Source organism: Emydura macquarii, unplaced genomic scaffold, assembly GCF_026122565.2.
Source record: "Emydura macquarii macquarii isolate MOO-44397 ecotype Brisbane River unplaced genomic scaffold, CSIRO-AGI_Emac_v2 contig_3517, whole genome shotgun sequence".
Taxonomy (NCBI): Eukaryota; Metazoa; Chordata; order Testudines; family Chelidae; genus Emydura; species Emydura macquarii.
Genome location: NW_027133654.1, coordinates 10,656,614 through 10,673,522, shown reverse-complemented (window position 1 = coordinate 10,673,522; position 16,909 = coordinate 10,656,614). Strand labels below are relative to the sequence as shown.

Below are 16,909 nucleotides of genomic sequence, written 5' to 3'. Positions count from 1 at the left end.
TGAATCAGTCACCCTCCACAGTAAACCAAAGGTAATCATAATGTTTTAAGAATTAAAAAAAAATATTTTGCAGAAGTAAATGTCTTAAGTCTCGTATGCATGCCAGAGAAATATTCTATACGATGGTGAATTTTTCAAGCCTTATCATGTATGATTAACTAAAATAGAGAACTTGTAGTTAAGGAATTTTGCATTAATTTTCGCAATGATTTTGCTGGTCTTACCAAAGAAGCAAGTTGCTGCTTTAATTTTGTAGCATTGTGGAAAAGCATTTAGTTTGGAAAGTGGAAACTTTACTCAGTGAATTGACTCTTCTTTGTATAATATATATATATAATATGCCTTCATGTGTGTGTGGTTTTTTTTTTTAAAGGAGTTGATTGGTGATTTTCATAGGAAGTTATAGGCTTGTTTTATGCTGTATGTTCAGAAATGTGGCAAACCTGCTTTTCTGGGTCTCCAGAGTCAATGTAGTTGGATAATATCTTGTATGCTTCATTAAGTGATCTGAATTTGCTGTGCTTCTGACCACACAGCATATGGACTTAAATGTGGAAGTGACTTACTGTTGGACTGAAATAACTTGAACACTTAATTCTAGCTAAACGTTTCATAAAACTAATCTTTCCTGTAAATAATTTCTTGAATTCTTTAAATGTCCTTGATTCAGCTTAGCCTACATACATCATTATTTTCCTGAATTGAAAACATGCGAATAAATACTGTGCTAAATAGATTAAATAGTTCTGGCTTCATTGTAGCTTCTTTAAAATTATTTACAGGAACTTTAGTGAATCATAGCTCTCTTTCAGCATGCAGGGAACAAGTTCCCCTATTCCTCCAGTTTTGTAAATGATAGTACTATATTGAAATTATCTTGTACATGTTATGTTATTCATTTTAAACAGCCTTTGAAAAGGCTGCATTAAACTCAACAAAAGTAACATACTTTGCTCTCCTGTTGGTTAGGATCTTGAAAATATGGTTCTTTGTCTTTTTGTTGGTAGTAGTTGAAATATCTTTGGAGAGGATTTAAGTGGTTGAAATTGTTTTAGTGAGGCAAGACCCTTTATAATGCGTCATAAAATATCCATAATACAGTTCACTTCATCTGTTCTGAAGTTTCACTTGAAAGACCAAGATCCATATTTTGCCAGTGCTGACTTTTATTGGGCATGGCTCAGTGGATCTGTATTCCTCATTTATCCTCTCAGCCTATGTAACAGAAAATATATCTTTATACTGCAACTTTACAAGGTACAAGAATGGTGCCATTCTAACTAAACATTAGGTGAATACAAGTTTTTGTCCAGATACTCATATTTCTTTGTTTTTCAGCATGTTAATTTTGACATGTATTGCTTATCATGAGGTTCACTGTACATCTCTCAAGATGTCAAATTAATTAGACAGCTGTGTGCACGTACATTTCAATGTGACCTAAAACTTAGAAAATGGTGTGTGGCATACAAGATTCAGGTGGTATCAGGATTAAATGCTTAATTTAGGATGCTTTATTTCTTTTATTCCTTATCCTCCGATGAATTAACTTTTTTCCTTATAACATAAAATGAAAACATACACATGCTGAAGGATCATATTCAAAGAAAAATTACAACTTTTTGTAGATGACATGAATTTTTTTTATTCTCTAGTATGTTAACATAAATGTTAGTAGCTTTTTGGGGGGGCGGAGCAGCAGTGTCAGTGACCTTTAATTCTATCAAAGTGATATGAAAAAATGTATTGGCACTGAGCTGATCTTCATGATACAATATTACAAAGATTATAACTGACAAGTTGATGAAATTTTTAACAATGGTTTGTTGACAAAAGACAGTGCCACAGCAAAAACACAGCTTGTGGAAACTCTACTGTAGCATTGTTTGGTTTTTTTTGCATCATATGTTAGAGGTATAGCTGGTAGCTTTTCCTGTAGTTTAAGTTGCCTAACACTTCCCATTATAAGACGCTGCTTTCAGTAGCTTATAACTTTGTCAAATTTTTACTGTTCAGGTTGAAATTTTCCATGCTGGTTATCTGCTTCAGGCTGAAATTTTCTTGGGAAGTTTTGGCTAAAATGGTTGACATTTCAGAGAACAAGGTTAGGGAAAATCTATTTTGTCCATGTTAATTTTTTTTTTTTTTAAACATCAGTTTCATTGAAATGCTATAATGCTGCTTTGTTTTGAAGTGGGGGCTTGCAATTTGGCTGCAGGGATAACCTGGTGTCAGTGATGCACCCCTTGCTGCACCCATGAAAATTCTTCTCAAATTTGACTAAGTTATACACCTCTGAAAAAATCAGTTAGTACATGCTCAGTAGTGGTTTGTTAGAGGTTTGCAGTATTTTCTGAAGATTCCAGCAACGGTAATCCTCTACCAGCCTAACAAGCCAACTTTAAGATTGCTTTGCATTGCCAGAGTGGCACACAGTTGCATTAAGGGGGCCAGAGATCTAGTCCAGTATATTAATTCCATTGGTCAAAAGAATTTTATGGTGGGTGTATGTGTAGCGGGAATTATAAAATGAGAATTAAGAGTGTGTGGGGTAGGGGATAATAAACATGCATTTGATTCTGATTTACAAACTGTGAAGACAAAATGAATTGCTTTATCAGAGGATGACAGTGTATCTTGAGTGAAATTTATTTTTCCTTGGTGCCTTGAAAGTGAAATTGATCCTACTTCAACCAAGGGCAAAGGGAGGGAATCAGAAAATAGGTTAATGTGTTGCTTGCCACAGTTTGTTTTAAGTTACCTAATTCAATGGTTCTCAACAAGGGGTACGTATACACCTGGGGTACACAGAGGTCTTCCGGGGGTACATCAGCTCATCTAGATACTTACCTAGTTTTACAACAGGCTACATAAAAAGCACTAGCGAAGTCAGTACAAACTAAAATTTCATTCAGACAAAATGAGAATGTAAGCAATTTTTCAGCAAGTGTGCTGTGACACTTCTGTATTTTTGTGTCTGATTTTGTAAGCAAGTAGTTTTTAAGTGAGGTGAAACTTGGGATACACAAGACAAATCATACTCCTGAAAGGGGTACAGTAGTCTGGAAAGGTTGAGAACCACTGGCATAATTCACTATCTCATAATATAAACAAAATAGAAGATGTAGTGAGGAAAATCCATCCCTAGGTCCTCGGTACTAATCCAATGATAACTGTTCAGTGGAAACTCATAGTTAACTTTCTTCTATAGGTTATGCTTCCTCCTGGTGTTCAACACTCTGATGATAAAGGTGCTAAAGAAATTATCCTTGATGATGATGAGTGCCCACTTCAGATATTCAGGGAATGGTCTAGTGATAAAGGTACATTTTAAAATATTATACAGAAATTTGGTATTACAGTCCATCAGTATGAAACGGTATAAAGTAGGAGTTTCATTTTAATTCCATTTTATAGTGTTCAGTTGTATTGTACTTATGTTCTGTCCTTTTAAAAAAAAAAAAAAAAAAAAAAAAAAGTCCATGTCCAGAATTTTCCAGGATGAATTTCAGGGCATACAGTATTTATTTTCCATTCTTTACTGTTCATTGTACTTTTGAGAATGTATTTAAGTGGAAAAGTTTACTAAAGTCCCTAAAATTGACCAGTGAGGTAATATATATTACAAATATAAAAAAAATCTGTGGTTTCATTAAACTTAAATAATTTATCTTAAATAAACAATAAAAAATAAGAAACGCAATATATTCAATATGAAGAACATTTTACAGCTTCATGGATGTTAAATTTGTTTATACATTGGTAGTAGGACTCTGTGGACATGTAAAATGTGTTTGTGTTTTAGGAATACTAGTCTTTCAGTTGAAAAGACGGCCTCCTGACTATATCCCAAAGAAACTCAAGAAACAAACTGATGGAAAGCCATTAAAAGGGAAGGAAAGAGTTGACGGGTCTGGCTATGGCTCTTCCCTTCCTCCTGAGAAATTACCCTACCTGGTGGAATTAAGCCCAGGTAAGAGTTCTGGTTTATAATTGATGGAGTTTTTGTAACTGAATTATAGATTTGTTGTATTTACCTTTCAGAGTATATAGAGTAAAGTAGTTAAAACACTTAATGGATATCACTTCAACAGCAGATGGTTCCTGAATTTTTACTGGCTAGTTAGATAAATGAGCTTCAAAGTGTAGCAAAAGAACCTTTGTTCAGTATTCTTTAATTTTCCATATTTCAAGATTAATCTCTAAAAATAAGCTCACTGAAGAGAGATGACATTTTAATAACTGACAGTGGAAGAACATTAGACTGCTTGTCTTCAATAGGAATTTGGATTTGTCAAGATAAATTGAGAGAGTATAATACTGCTGCAAAAGGTTGTTGGACTTAGTGTGTATTGAAAGTGAGAATTTTATAAAAGGGAAAAACAGTTCAATCAAACTGTACTTGATAGGTCTGAAGAAAATTTTAATGCTTCATTTTTAGTCTTTAGTTACATATGAAGTGTTCAGTATTAAAAAGAAAGCATAAACCTGAACTATATCACTGTATTTAGGCTTCTTATACACTTAAATCGTCTTTTAACACTTTATAGATGTCTTTCGGTCGACAACTCAGTATGGAAAAGTAGTTATACATAGGGTTGCCACCTTAATAAATTGAGGCTTTCATATAAATTTAGTTCTTTTGTGCTTTACAAGTGTATAGATTATGTACGTATTTTACGCTTCAGCAGATTGGTTGAAGTAGAATCATGTAACTGGTTCTACTGTAAACATTATTTCTTTTAAAAACTTCTATTGCTAAAATTTGAATTACCTAATTGCTTTGACACATACTGCAGCATACTTATTAAAACATTACTATGTACTGTGGAGTATAATACATAAAAGTATACTTGTTAAAATCACTGCATTTATAATACTTGAGTGTATTTCTGAGTTTCTTAAAAATAATTTTTAATTTTCTAATATACAAAAATTCTGTAATCTACACTGGGTCTCCAAAACATCAGCAAAAATAAGGTTTTATTGTGCAGATTCTATTGCCATTCTTCAGGCTGCTCCATGATCTATGAATAATTTTATGAGAAACATCCTGAAGAGCTTGTATCTGCTGTTGCTTCTTCGAGTAGTCTCCCTGTGGGTGCTCCACTGCATTCACTGTATAGGGATCCTAGGCACCTAACTCAGGCTATATAGATCGCAGAGTGTTCCCTGGGTTTTTCTAGATGCCCAAGTCCCTTTGTGGATGCAGGCCATAGCACCTCCTCCTTTACTGTTATTTCTTCTGTTGTCCAGGCTCAGTGAAGAGTCTGGCCAACAGCAGAAGCAGTTGTAAGAAAGGCGCATTCTAGCAGCCTCCACAAAGGGCTTCAGGAGCCTTAAAAGGAGGATAGAGAGGAGGAGACTGAAGACCAGTGAGAAAAAAATCCATTAACAAGATTGCCTGCAAGGCTATAGCCAGATGATTCCTCACTGAGGTACTTCAGACAGGAGGTGCGGGGATAGCAGAGGCACTGGGATGCAGTGGTGACTGAAGCAGACTGATGGGAGTAAGTGGGAGATTAAATTGAGAGAGAGAAGCCATCAGAATTAGAATTTTGGGAAGGAAACTACTTTGATTGTTAGTGACAGTAATAACTGTACAGGTACAAAACCATCAACAGCCTGAGGCAAACCCCCTGAAGTGAAAGAAAAGACTCCCATTGTCTGCAATGGGCTTTGGATCAGGCCCCAAATAGTACAGTTGTCTAAAGGGATAGGGTGGGATCATGAAGAGAATAGTGATTGGGAGGTTATCCGTGAAAATATTTCTCTTTTAAGAAGTGGTATCCTCTGATAAACCTTGAGGAAACGTGGTCCAACTGTACAACCATTATCGTCTTATACTTCACTTCCTTCCCCACTTTCGGTCACTTAGTAGGTGTTCGTGGTTATCTTTTTCTGTCTCTCTGTCAGCTTCTAAATTCCATACAGAATGAAGTTAACATGTAAGTTCTTCTTATCCCCATTTGATGGTGAAGCTCTGCTATTTTTATCCATAGTTTCTCACTCTCTGCAAACAGCTTTCTCACCTCTCACAAAGTTGTCACTGAAGGGCACCTGCTCCATTTAGCTACTGCATGATAGCACTAAACTCCACACTAAACTCTCTAGGACACTCTGTTTAGAAAGTATTTTTTTAATCTGAGCGGCTTTCCAGTTTGGTGTCGGTGGTGTTTGTTGTTTGAATCAAAAACAGTTTCCCCCCATTTTGCTTTCTTTCCTCTAAAAGCAAAAGATATGAAATTACCAACAAAACAAAAAGAGAAGCTGCTGAACAGAGAGGGCAAAGTGTCCACAGATTAACTGACTAGAAAAGTCCCTCCATTGATATAAAATAGCCCAATGTTATTGTTTATCTGCCATTAACCTTGTAACATCTGTCCTTAATATGACTCAGTTATTGCAGTTAACTGGAAAAAGGATCAGGTAGACATCCACCCAAATTAATTGTACTATTGATTTATAAATGATTATTTATTTGTATTGTGGTATCTCCGAGATTCCCCAGTCAAGGACCAGGACTGCACTCTACTTGGTACAATACACACCAACCAAAATTGATGGCCCTTATGCCCACCAAATTAGTCTAAGGCACCAAACCTGCAAACACTTACATAACTTTGCTACAATTATTAGTCTCATGAATTTCAAGGAGGCTGCTCATGGTAGTAAAGTCAAACACATGCATAAGTGTTTGCAGGATCAGGACCTAACTATGAGACAAGAGCCAATAGCTGGATAAAACAAACAGATAGGTGGAGCACAAGATAACAACAAGGCCATTATGATTGGCTATGAGTATGTCTACACTGCAGACTGAAGTCGATTTACTTCAAATTGACTTTCACCTGCTGAATTTTAGAAGTTGCAGGAGCGTGATCACATCACGCTCGTTGCGCCGGGCTCTTGCATCCCCACTCACCATGCTTGGGTTGATTTTCAAAGCAGTGCACCATGGGTAGCTATCCCACAGTGCAACTAGCCACAGAGGCTTTTTTGGAAGCTTGTCGTCCTCCCATGATGCAACATGCTCCTTCACCCTCCTGTCTTATCCCAAACAAACTGCAAACGCTTTTTTGTGCTGTTTTTCTGTGCCGCGTGCATGCCATTGCAGGAGAGACATGGAGCCCGCTCAGCTCTGCACTATCATTGTGAGCATCACAAATACCTCACTGCTTATCCTGCAGTATTTTCAAAGGCTAGAGAGGAGCCACAGCACGGAAAATAGTGATGTTACTGAGGCCACCGTCGTACAAGCCATATAGCAGAACAACTCATGTTTGCTGCAGTCTGTCACACATCATCTTAAGTCCATGGAGCGCCGGTTCTGGTCCCGGGAAACAAGCACAGATTGGTGGGATTGCATCATTACGAAGGTGTGGGATGATGAGCAGTGGCTGCAGAACTTTCGTGTGCAAAAGGCCACTTTCTTTGAACTTTGCGCGGAGCTGTCCAGCCCTGAAGCGCGTGAATACTCGCTTGAGACCAGCTCTGACAGTAAAGAAGCGAGTGGCCATCGCTCTGTGGAAGTTGGCATCCCAGACTGCTACCAGTCAGTTGGGAATCAATTCGGAGTCCGTAAATCCACCTTTGGAGCTGCTGTGATGCAAGGGTGCAGGGCCATTAATAGGCTTCTGCTAAGAAGGGTAGTGACTTTGGGAAACGTGGAGGACATAGTGGATGGATTTGCTGCAATGGGGTTCCCAAACAGGTGAGGGGCAATAGATGGCATGCATATTCTTATCTAGCACCTGACCACCTTGCCATAGAGTACATAAACCGGAAGGGATAGTTCTCAGGCGCTTGTGGATCACAGGAGACCTTTCACCGACATCAGTGTCAGGTGGAAGGGTGCGTGATGTGTGCATCTTTAGGAACTCAGGTCTGTTTAATAAGATGCAGGCGGGCACTTCCTTCCTTGACCAAAAAATAAACATTGGGGATGTGGAAAAGCCAATAGTGATCCTGAGGGATCCTGCCTACCCCTTGGCCAATGAAGCTGTACACCGGGCACCTGGAGAGCGAGATGGAGTGTTTCAATAACAGGCCCAGCAAGTGCAGAAAGGTTGTGGAATGTGCATTTGGCTGTTTAAAAGCCAGATAGAGATGTCTGCCTATTAGGCTTTACATCAGTGAAAAGAACATCCTATTAGTTATATCTGCGTGCTGTGTGCTCCATAATTTGTGTGAAACAAAGGGGGAGAGGTTCCCCCAGGGTTGGGCCATGGAGGCTGATAGGCTGGCTGCAAATTTTGAGCAGCCGGATTCCAGTGCTACGCTCAGAGCCAACTGCGGAGCGCTTCGGCTTTGGGAAGCATTGAAAAACCAGTTTTGCAATGAACTGCAGTAATGTATGTCTCTGCTGTGCCTTTATTTCCCATCCCCTACCCTCGCTCTAGTGGCCCCCTCCCCTTCTCTCCCCACTCAAACTATGAATGAATAAAGACAGATGTTTTTTTAATGCTGCAAAGTTTTATTTCTGACCCATTGGAATGGGTGGAAAGGAGGATAACTTAGTATTGGAAAGTGTCACTGTGCAAGCAGCTGTGCTTGCGTGCAGTTGTTAAAGGGGTGTTGCATCCTTCTGCTCATCTCCACTGCTCTTACTCCACCCTGCTCAGTCTTCTTCTAGATCGCTTGGGAGGGTGGGGGCTCATAACAAAGCGGTAGGCAGTGGAGCATTTTGGAGGGGCTGCAGAGAGAATCTGTCCTGCCGCTGCTCTTCCTGGAGCTCTACCAGATGCCTCATGTCGGACTGATCCCTCATAATACGCAACATCTCCTGTTGGGTATCACACTCCTGCTTCTGTGCAGATCTTCTGTATTCCATGTCTAGTTTTTCAGGCAAGGGCATCCTTCAGGCTCTGGGCTCTGTGTCAGCAGCCGTGGAGGTGTTCATTAGTTCGCTTAACATGTCGCCCCACATTTTTTTTCCCCCAGCTTTCTAACCTGGGAAAGTATTTCAACTGGAGTTGGGCAAGGGAGGCCAAAGGCTGAGGTGTCTATTGTAAGATAAGCCAAGCACCAAGTTACCATTGTTAGCTGACCCAAGTAGTAAAGGAAATGTTACAATGTAAAAAGTACTCCCCTTCATGTTCACAAGGCTAAGCCAGACCTGCATTCCATTCTGTACATCTCGGACGGGTCGGACTTGCGTTACAGACTTGGTAAGCAAGGGGCCGTTGCATTTGTTATAGAGAGGCTTCATTAGCACACGATCCACACTTGAGCAAGGAGAGGGCTCCCCAGGCTCCCCTGTAACATGCCAAAGACCGGTTTGGGAGGAGGTGGGCAGAACAGATTAGAGGACACTGCGAGTGGAATTGTAGTGGCACAAAACATAGGGCAATCAGTGTCCCAACCCATAATGCCCATTGCAACAGTACTAGGACTAGTCTTGGGGAGGCACCCAGGGACCCCATCCACGGCAGAGGAATAAAATGGAGTGACTGTATTGGTCGGGTACTTTAAACTTGCACCATCTTCCCTAGGTGACCACGTGTGATATCAGTCTCCTGCGGGTAACACAGGTGGAAAGGGAAGATTTGCTGCAAGCATCGGGGTACAGGCCTGATCCATATGCTGCTATGCTGTGTATTGCGATGATGCCTGTTCATTTAATAGCAGAGTGGCAGGGAAAAGTATCCTACCCTGCTGGAAGAAATAAGGCTGCCCTCCCCAAAAACCTTTTTTCAAAGGCTAACAGATTACCTACATGAAAGTTTCCTTGAGAGATCCACAGAGGATCCATGGAGCATACCTCTGCACATAAATAGTCTGTTGTGGGAGTAACCCTCCACTGAAGTTTGCCAACACCCAGTAAGACCCTTCCCTCAAAAACACAAACTCCTTTGAAGAAGCTGGACTGGGGACATAACCACAAAAAAAATTTGCCCCACACACCCATCAGATGTGCCTTCCCTTGCATCTCTTCGCTTCACAGACTGATGAGATTCAAGACCTCTGGTCAGCTCCAAGCTGGAGTGTGTTTGGGCCATGCAGTCACCATGAGCAGTTCAGCTACAAAGCTCTTTCCACGCTGTCTAAACTGGAAATGGGAATTCAAAATGTCCTAGGGCTTGAGGGGAGGAGCTATTTCCTGTGTACATGGCCACGTTACAGCTGAGCGTGAATGTCCAGAGTGGTCACAACAGGGCATTATGGGATAACTCCTGGAGGCCAGTGACGTCGATATTTACATTGCGCTTTTGCCTACGCTGATGTAAATTTGAGCCATGGAATTCGAATTCAGCACTAAGCCACTTGCAGAGGTGATTTTATTAGGTTGACTTTTGTTGCGCTTTATGTTGACGGAACTTACGTGCCAGTAGAGATGCATGCTTTAGGGGGTCGATGTAAGCGGCATTACGTCGATCTCCATTGCCAGTGTAGACCAGGCCTGAGACTGAGGTTAGCTTGTCTGCTTGGTGTGTGCCTTGGCTTTTGCTGTGCTTTGTTATCCCAACTGAGATAGCTAGTTGGTTCTTAGTTTTTAGTAATAGTTTGTAATTTCTTTTCTTAATTTTTTTTTTCCTCCCAGGAAATCCTCCCACTGGAGCTCATGCGTGGTTCACAAAGGTTAAAATGTTCCTTTTATGTAGAGAGGCTGTTCTGATCAGCAGTGGACACTTAAAGTTTATTTGCTGCTTGGGAGACTTGCATGTTCCTCAGGAGTGTAACTTCTGTTTAGCCCTCGAGTCTAGGGCTTGGACTACTGATGTTGGAGGATTCCCTTTGCCCTACTTCAGAGTGAGATCGGGGGGGGGGGGGAACTCTGCATCCCTCCTCTGGAGCTCTTAGTCCCCCTTCAACCTTGGCGCATCACTCTCCCAGAAGGGGGAAATCCTGAGTCCTCCTCTAAACATCCTAAGAAGAGGGGCTTTAATTATCCTCCTAAGGAACCCTTCCCAGAAAGACCGGATTCCTTGACCTGGTCAACAACCTCAGAGAACATGTCCTCAAAGCTCGGTACCATGGAGGCAAAAAGCTCCTATGGTACTGGTGAAGTGGAAAAGCCCTGCAGCTCTAAGTCTAGGCATGGTGCTGAGAAGGTCCTGGTGTACTGTTTACTGGAGATGGACAGAGCAAACAGAGAGGAACAGTACTGTCGGACTTACCTTCTCTCCCAGCACCCCATTGAGTTCTTTGGTATCATGTATAAGCCTCTAGCCATATAAGTTCCATCTGTGAAGTGCCCTAAGCAATCAGTACAGACCGGTAAGGACCAGCATACTGATTCGTTAATGCCACAGCATCTGTAGGTACCACAGTACCTTTCAGGGCCGTAACAAATTTCGGTGCCACAACGTCATTTGGTGCCACAAGATTTTAGATACACACGGGACTTACCGGTGACTATAGAACCAGAGTTCCCATTGCTGGCGGGGACCAAGCTCCTTTTGATACAGAGAGCTGCTCGGTTTTCAGAGCTCTATACATCCCCGGTACTATCACCGCCCTTTTTGGTTGGAACTCCACCAGTAGAAGAAGAATAGGAGGAGGATTTTCGTTCAGTATCATTGATTTCTGTTCATGTTTCCAAGTATCTATCTAGGAATCCGCTTTCTTGGAAGGATGGGATGATACTCAAGGGTCTCACCACTTCTGATGGGAGCAGCCTGGGATGCTGTTCCCTTCCCTGTATGGTTCTCAATGGCCATATTGGTATTTCTGGGTAACTTATCACAGACACTTTTCCTGGGCTCCAACCCTCTACCATTGAGAAGATAGGGCAACTCCTCCCCAGCAGTAGTAGGAAACATTTGAAGCCCAGGAAACTAGGGCAGGTGAAGAATCCATTTCTTAAACTGCCATTTCGTCATTCTCACTGGAGGAGGTGGCATGACAGCTTCATCCATCTATCGGTGATGACTTTCGACAGTACCATCATCTCGTTAGGCGGGTGGCAGAATCCCTACAGATACTTCTTGAAGAGGTCAGAGAATCCCAAGACAAGCTGCTGGATATTCTGAACTCTGCAACGCCATCCAGAATTGCCCTTCTTATCAATGAAGCTCTCCTGGAATCTGTGAAAACCAAATCCTGACTATAGTAACATCCACATGTAAGAGGGCTGATTATATTATATACCCACTAAGAACTCCGAGTTCGTATTCTCCCTCTCTCCTCCTAATTCTGGTGGTTGATGTGCTTAACGGATGGGGCAAATAACAATGTTATGATTCCATCTCAGACAACGGATTCCCAGAAGCACCTGGACCTGCCAGGGAGAAAAGCCTGTTCATTGGCAACCCTACAGTTCCATACTGCAAAATGCCAGGTGCTGATGGCAAAGTACAGCTATATAAACTATACAAAGTTTGGATTGTTCATTGAACACCTTCCTCTGGACCAAAAGGAACAATTTCAGGCCACTACTACTGAGGGATAATTATCAGCCAGAACATCTTTTCAGGCAGCACTGAATACTGCAGATATCATGGGCTGCTCCATCTCTATGGCAGTGGTGATGTGCTGGGCTTCTTGGTCACAGGTATCTGTTCTCCCAGGGAAGTCTGGAATATGGTAGAAGACTTTCTGCTTAGATGGGCTGAAGCTGTATGCAGAAAATAGTGATGAGTCATTCCATATCCTTAAGGATTCCAGGGCCACATTACACTCTTTGGGTATCTACACTCCTGTAAACAAATGGAAGTTTAGTAGATCACAGATGGTTCAAAGATCCAATCTGATGCAATTCTCTGGGTTTCAAAGACTGATGGAACCTCCTAGAAAAAAGAGAGCTTCCAGAGAAAGAGACCTTTTAACCCACTTAATGCATCTACGTAGCAGCCTTCATTATGAAATCATCGGTTTTGATAGGATGGTCAAAGGTTCAAACCCCCCACTTCCGTTAGCTTGCCAACTTCAATGTTTTGCCCATCTCTCCTCATCTGGAAACCATCTCTCCCATTTCCAACAAGCATGGGAGCGTATCGTCTTGGACAAATGGGTGATGGAAGTAATATCAGACTACCTGTCCATTTCACCTCCCTCCCTCTGCCTCATTTCTCTTCCCTATCCTCTCCAGCAATGCCTTTCATGAATCCCTGTTAAGACAGGAAATAAACTCTCTTCTTTGTTTAGGAGTGAGAAAATCAGTCTCTCTACTCCGTACATGGGGGGGAGGCTTCTTCTAGAGTTATTTCCTCGTACCAAAGAAAAACAGAGGGTAGAGATCAATCTTAGATCTAAGACTCCTAAACAAATTCATGAAGCCTCAGAAGTTCAGGATGATGACTCTGGAAGCTATAATTCTTTCTTTAAATGCAGAGATTGATTTTTGATTGATTTCAAGACACATACTTCCATTATAGTGATACATCTGTCTCACAGAATTTTCCTGCATTTTGTCATAGGCCAGGATCATTGTTTGTATCAGATGATCCCATTTGGTCTCTCTTCAGCTACAAGAGTGTTTTGAAAGGTTCTGTTGGTGATGGCTGCCTACCTGCATCATCAGGCAATCATAGTATTCCCATACCTCAACTGCTCAAGGATCAATCATACCAAGAGGTGTCATGCCACAGCAGAAATGCTTTCCCTGTTCTTAGACTTGGGTCTGCAGTTGACTGTGGAAAAAATCCACACTGACTCCCAGTCAGAATATACAATTTATAGGGGCATGCCTGGATTATTTAGCAGCCAGGGCCTTTTTTGTTTCCAGAGGTGGCTCATATGAATTTGCTCACCAAACAAACATCTGCTTGTCTTGGCTGTCAGTTCCCCAGCAGGTGAAGCATTCGCTAGACTGGTGGACGGTTCATTGCAAAGTAGGGGCAAGGGTTCCTTATCTTTAATTAACTCCAGCAGTAACCCTAACTACAGATGCATCTCTTTTTAGGATGGGGGGACACACCTTGACCTTTCACATTCACTGATGCACTGAGGCAAGGGTGGTTTCCTTGCCTGTTCCACCTAGCTCTGTCCACCAATAAATCTCCCAGTCACTCCCAGTCACTCCTCTCCTCTTCCAGGATGCTGGTCAACTGCTGCATCCCAATCTGAACATTCTCCGCCTCAAGGCTTGGCTCCTTGATGGGTCGCAGGGCTCAAGTCCATCCTGAGGTATGGCACATGCTATTATATAGTAGGAAAAACTGTACCAGAAATACTTACCTTCAGAAATGGAGATTTGTTTACTGGTGGGAACTTTAGAACACTTTCCCGCATTCTGCCCCTTTTTTCCACTCATTCTGGAATACCCATTGCATTCAGTGAAAACAGGACTTTCATTTAGTTCTCTCAAGGTTCATCTGGCAGCCCGAACAGCCTTTCATGACACTATTGAGGTGTTACATGCATTTGCTCACCCTGCAACCGCAAGGTTCATGAAAGGCTTGGAAAATCTTTCCACCTGTGAAAGTCCTTGCTCCTGTTTGGGACTTTAATCTGGTTCTTAAAAGTCTCATGAAACTTCCCTTTGAACCGATGGTGACTAGCTCCTTATTGAATTTGTCTGTGAAACCAGCCTTCCTAGTGACTGTACCTCAGCCCATGGAGATGGAGAGATCGGGGCCTTAATGGTGGACCCTCCTTTCAGTTTTCTACCAAGATAAGGTTTTCTTACATCTGCATGCCAGGTTCATTCCTAAAGTGTCTTCTGAGTTTCATAGAATCGTAGAGTTGGAAGGGACCTCATGAGGTCAACTAGTCCAACCCCCTGCTCAAAGCAGGACTGTCCTCAGCTAAATAATCCCAGCGAGGGTTTTGTCAAGCCGCAGCTTAAAATCAGATAATTTACCTGCCAGTTTTCTTTCTGAAACTGCATGAGAGCAGCGTGGAGACTGTGCTCTGCATGTTAGATGTCAGAAGGGCATTTATCGTTCTACCTACATAGAACTAAACCATTTCATAAATCCCTTAGACTGTTAGTTTTGTTTCCAGACTGATCAAAGGGCTCTGCCATTTCTATCCAGAGGTTATCAAAATGGATTTCAGCTTGTTACAGTGTTGCTAGCATTTCAGCTCCTGAGTGTGTGTCAGCTCACAGGATGAGGTCCCAATCTACATCTGTGGCTCTACTTAAAAATGTTGATGTTGCTGAGATCAGCAGAGCTGCTACATGGTCTTCGGTACCTAATTTCTCCAGACACTGTGCGCTCCAGATTTGATGCAGCAGTTGGCAGTGCAGTCCTTTCCTCTGTAATGGACTCAACTCTGAAGCTCCCTCCTCCTGACAGGGGTACTACTCCAGTGTCACCTGAGGTGGAGCCAACCAGTAGGGGCACTACTCGAAGAAAGAAGAGAGGTTACTCACCCAGTGCAATAACTCAAGTTCTTTGAGATGTGTATCCCAATGGGAATGCTGCCTACCCACTCTCCTCCTTTGCTTTGGCATTTCCTTCGGAGACTCCGCAATGGAAGAGGACTGAGGACAGTTTGCCCATGCAGCCTGTTTGTAGCCTACGTGTGAGGCATGAGGATATCAACAGTACATGGGCAGGCTGAAGGGACATTGCTACTGAAAATCTCTGATCAAGGTGCATACAGCGCATGAGCACCTGAAATGGAGCACCCATAGGGGCACACATCTTGAAGTACAGTTACTGCACTGAGTGAGTAACCTCTTTATAGCATATCAGGGTTTTTTGTTTGTTTTGGTTTTATTAAACAAATGTATAATTTGTTTTTTCCAATGTATATTTTATTGGTTATGTAATTTGGCTGTAGTGTTTTTTGTACATAGATTGGTTCTTTCAGTAGATGTAATTTGGTGTATTTGTTCTGGAATTTGAAAGTTGTAGTGATCTGTTAACTTTCATGATACAAGGATGGGACACTCTTTGTATTAAGTTATTTTGAATCAGTTAACTTTTTGTACCCTGTGCTGCTCTTTTAAATCCATGGTTGTATTTAAATCAGTAAAAATTCAGATCATGGCTGGTGAGGTCAGCAGAACATGTGGTATATGCCAGAAATATTTTTTATGTTTTTGGGGAGACTAAAGTTAGTGAGATTTGCCTTTGTGTTTTTATAAGCCTTTAAATTTCTTTAGTAATTTCATCTTTTTTGGTTCCGGTCTAAATTTTCTGCTTATGGAGCCTAATTGTTTTAGTATTAAAACACTGTGTATCTAACCAGAGGAATGAGACATCTAATAATTAAAAAAACAAAACAAAAAACCTTAAAATGAGATGGGTGGCAACTCTGTATACAGTTAACTAACTACAGCCTTTGCACATTGCTTGGACACTGATCTGTTTATGTGCTTTCTTCTAACAGCTCGTTGTTGGCTTCTTAAATAATAGAAATTAATCCATCCACTTGCTTTGCAGGATTAATGTCTGTGTAGGTTTTAAAGTTGAAAGAGTTAAATGCACTGCATCCTTTTAAATTGAATAAGCGGTGTCTGGTTACAGTTTCACCCTTTCCTGTCTTCTTTTTCTGTCTTCTTCCGCATGTTCTGCATGGTATCTGTCCTGCTGGTGCTGCCTTCACCTGGGTCCTGTGCATGTGTTTCTAACCCCAGGGAGAAGGAATCACTTTGCCTACTACAACTATCACACTTACGAAGGTAATGCTATATTTAATACTGTTCTTTCTCACCATTCACTAAAAACAGTGCTAGCAAAAAAAAATTTTTCCCCAATGAATGAAACACCATCCTTGTTTTTGAAAAGGGCTGTTTATTATTTGAAGCACTTATTTTCTTGGATATATCAGATTAATATTAAATAATCTACTTACTGGTGAAGTAAGGCCTTTCCCTGTGGTTAAAGAGCAGGAATCTTCTGTGAATGAAAACAGTCCCTTATCCACCTTGTTGCAGAACACATGGGAGTGATTTTTTTAACTTCTCTCTCCCTGACTGTAGAGGTAAAGGAGTTTTTCTTAATGCTCTCTCTTGGCTGTTTGAGTGGGGGATGAAGTATTCAATAATCTTTGCTGCTTAGGTGGGTGCTTG

The 16,909-nt window shown here is 41.4% G+C and overlaps 1 protein-coding gene across 16 annotated transcripts in view; it reads left to right on the top strand.

Moving 5' to 3' along the window:
- AFDN (afadin, adherens junction formation factor) overlaps positions 1–16,909 on the top strand; it is a 213,548-nt gene that overhangs the window by 94,133 nt on the left and 102,506 nt on the right. For 13 of the 16 annotated variants that reach the window (XM_067535945.1, XM_067535932.1, XM_067535930.1 and 10 more), the window contains exons 7-8: positions 3,212–3,323; positions 3,806–3,973. In XM_067535945.1, the coding sequence (XP_067392046.1) occupies positions 3,212–3,323; positions 3,806–3,973 (280 nt within the window). Of the gene's footprint in view, positions 1–3,211; positions 3,324–3,805; positions 3,974–16,474; positions 16,520–16,909 lie in introns of all 16 variants that reach the window. The other 3 variants (XM_067535944.1, XM_067535943.1, XM_067535941.1) reach the window with 1 other exon arrangement.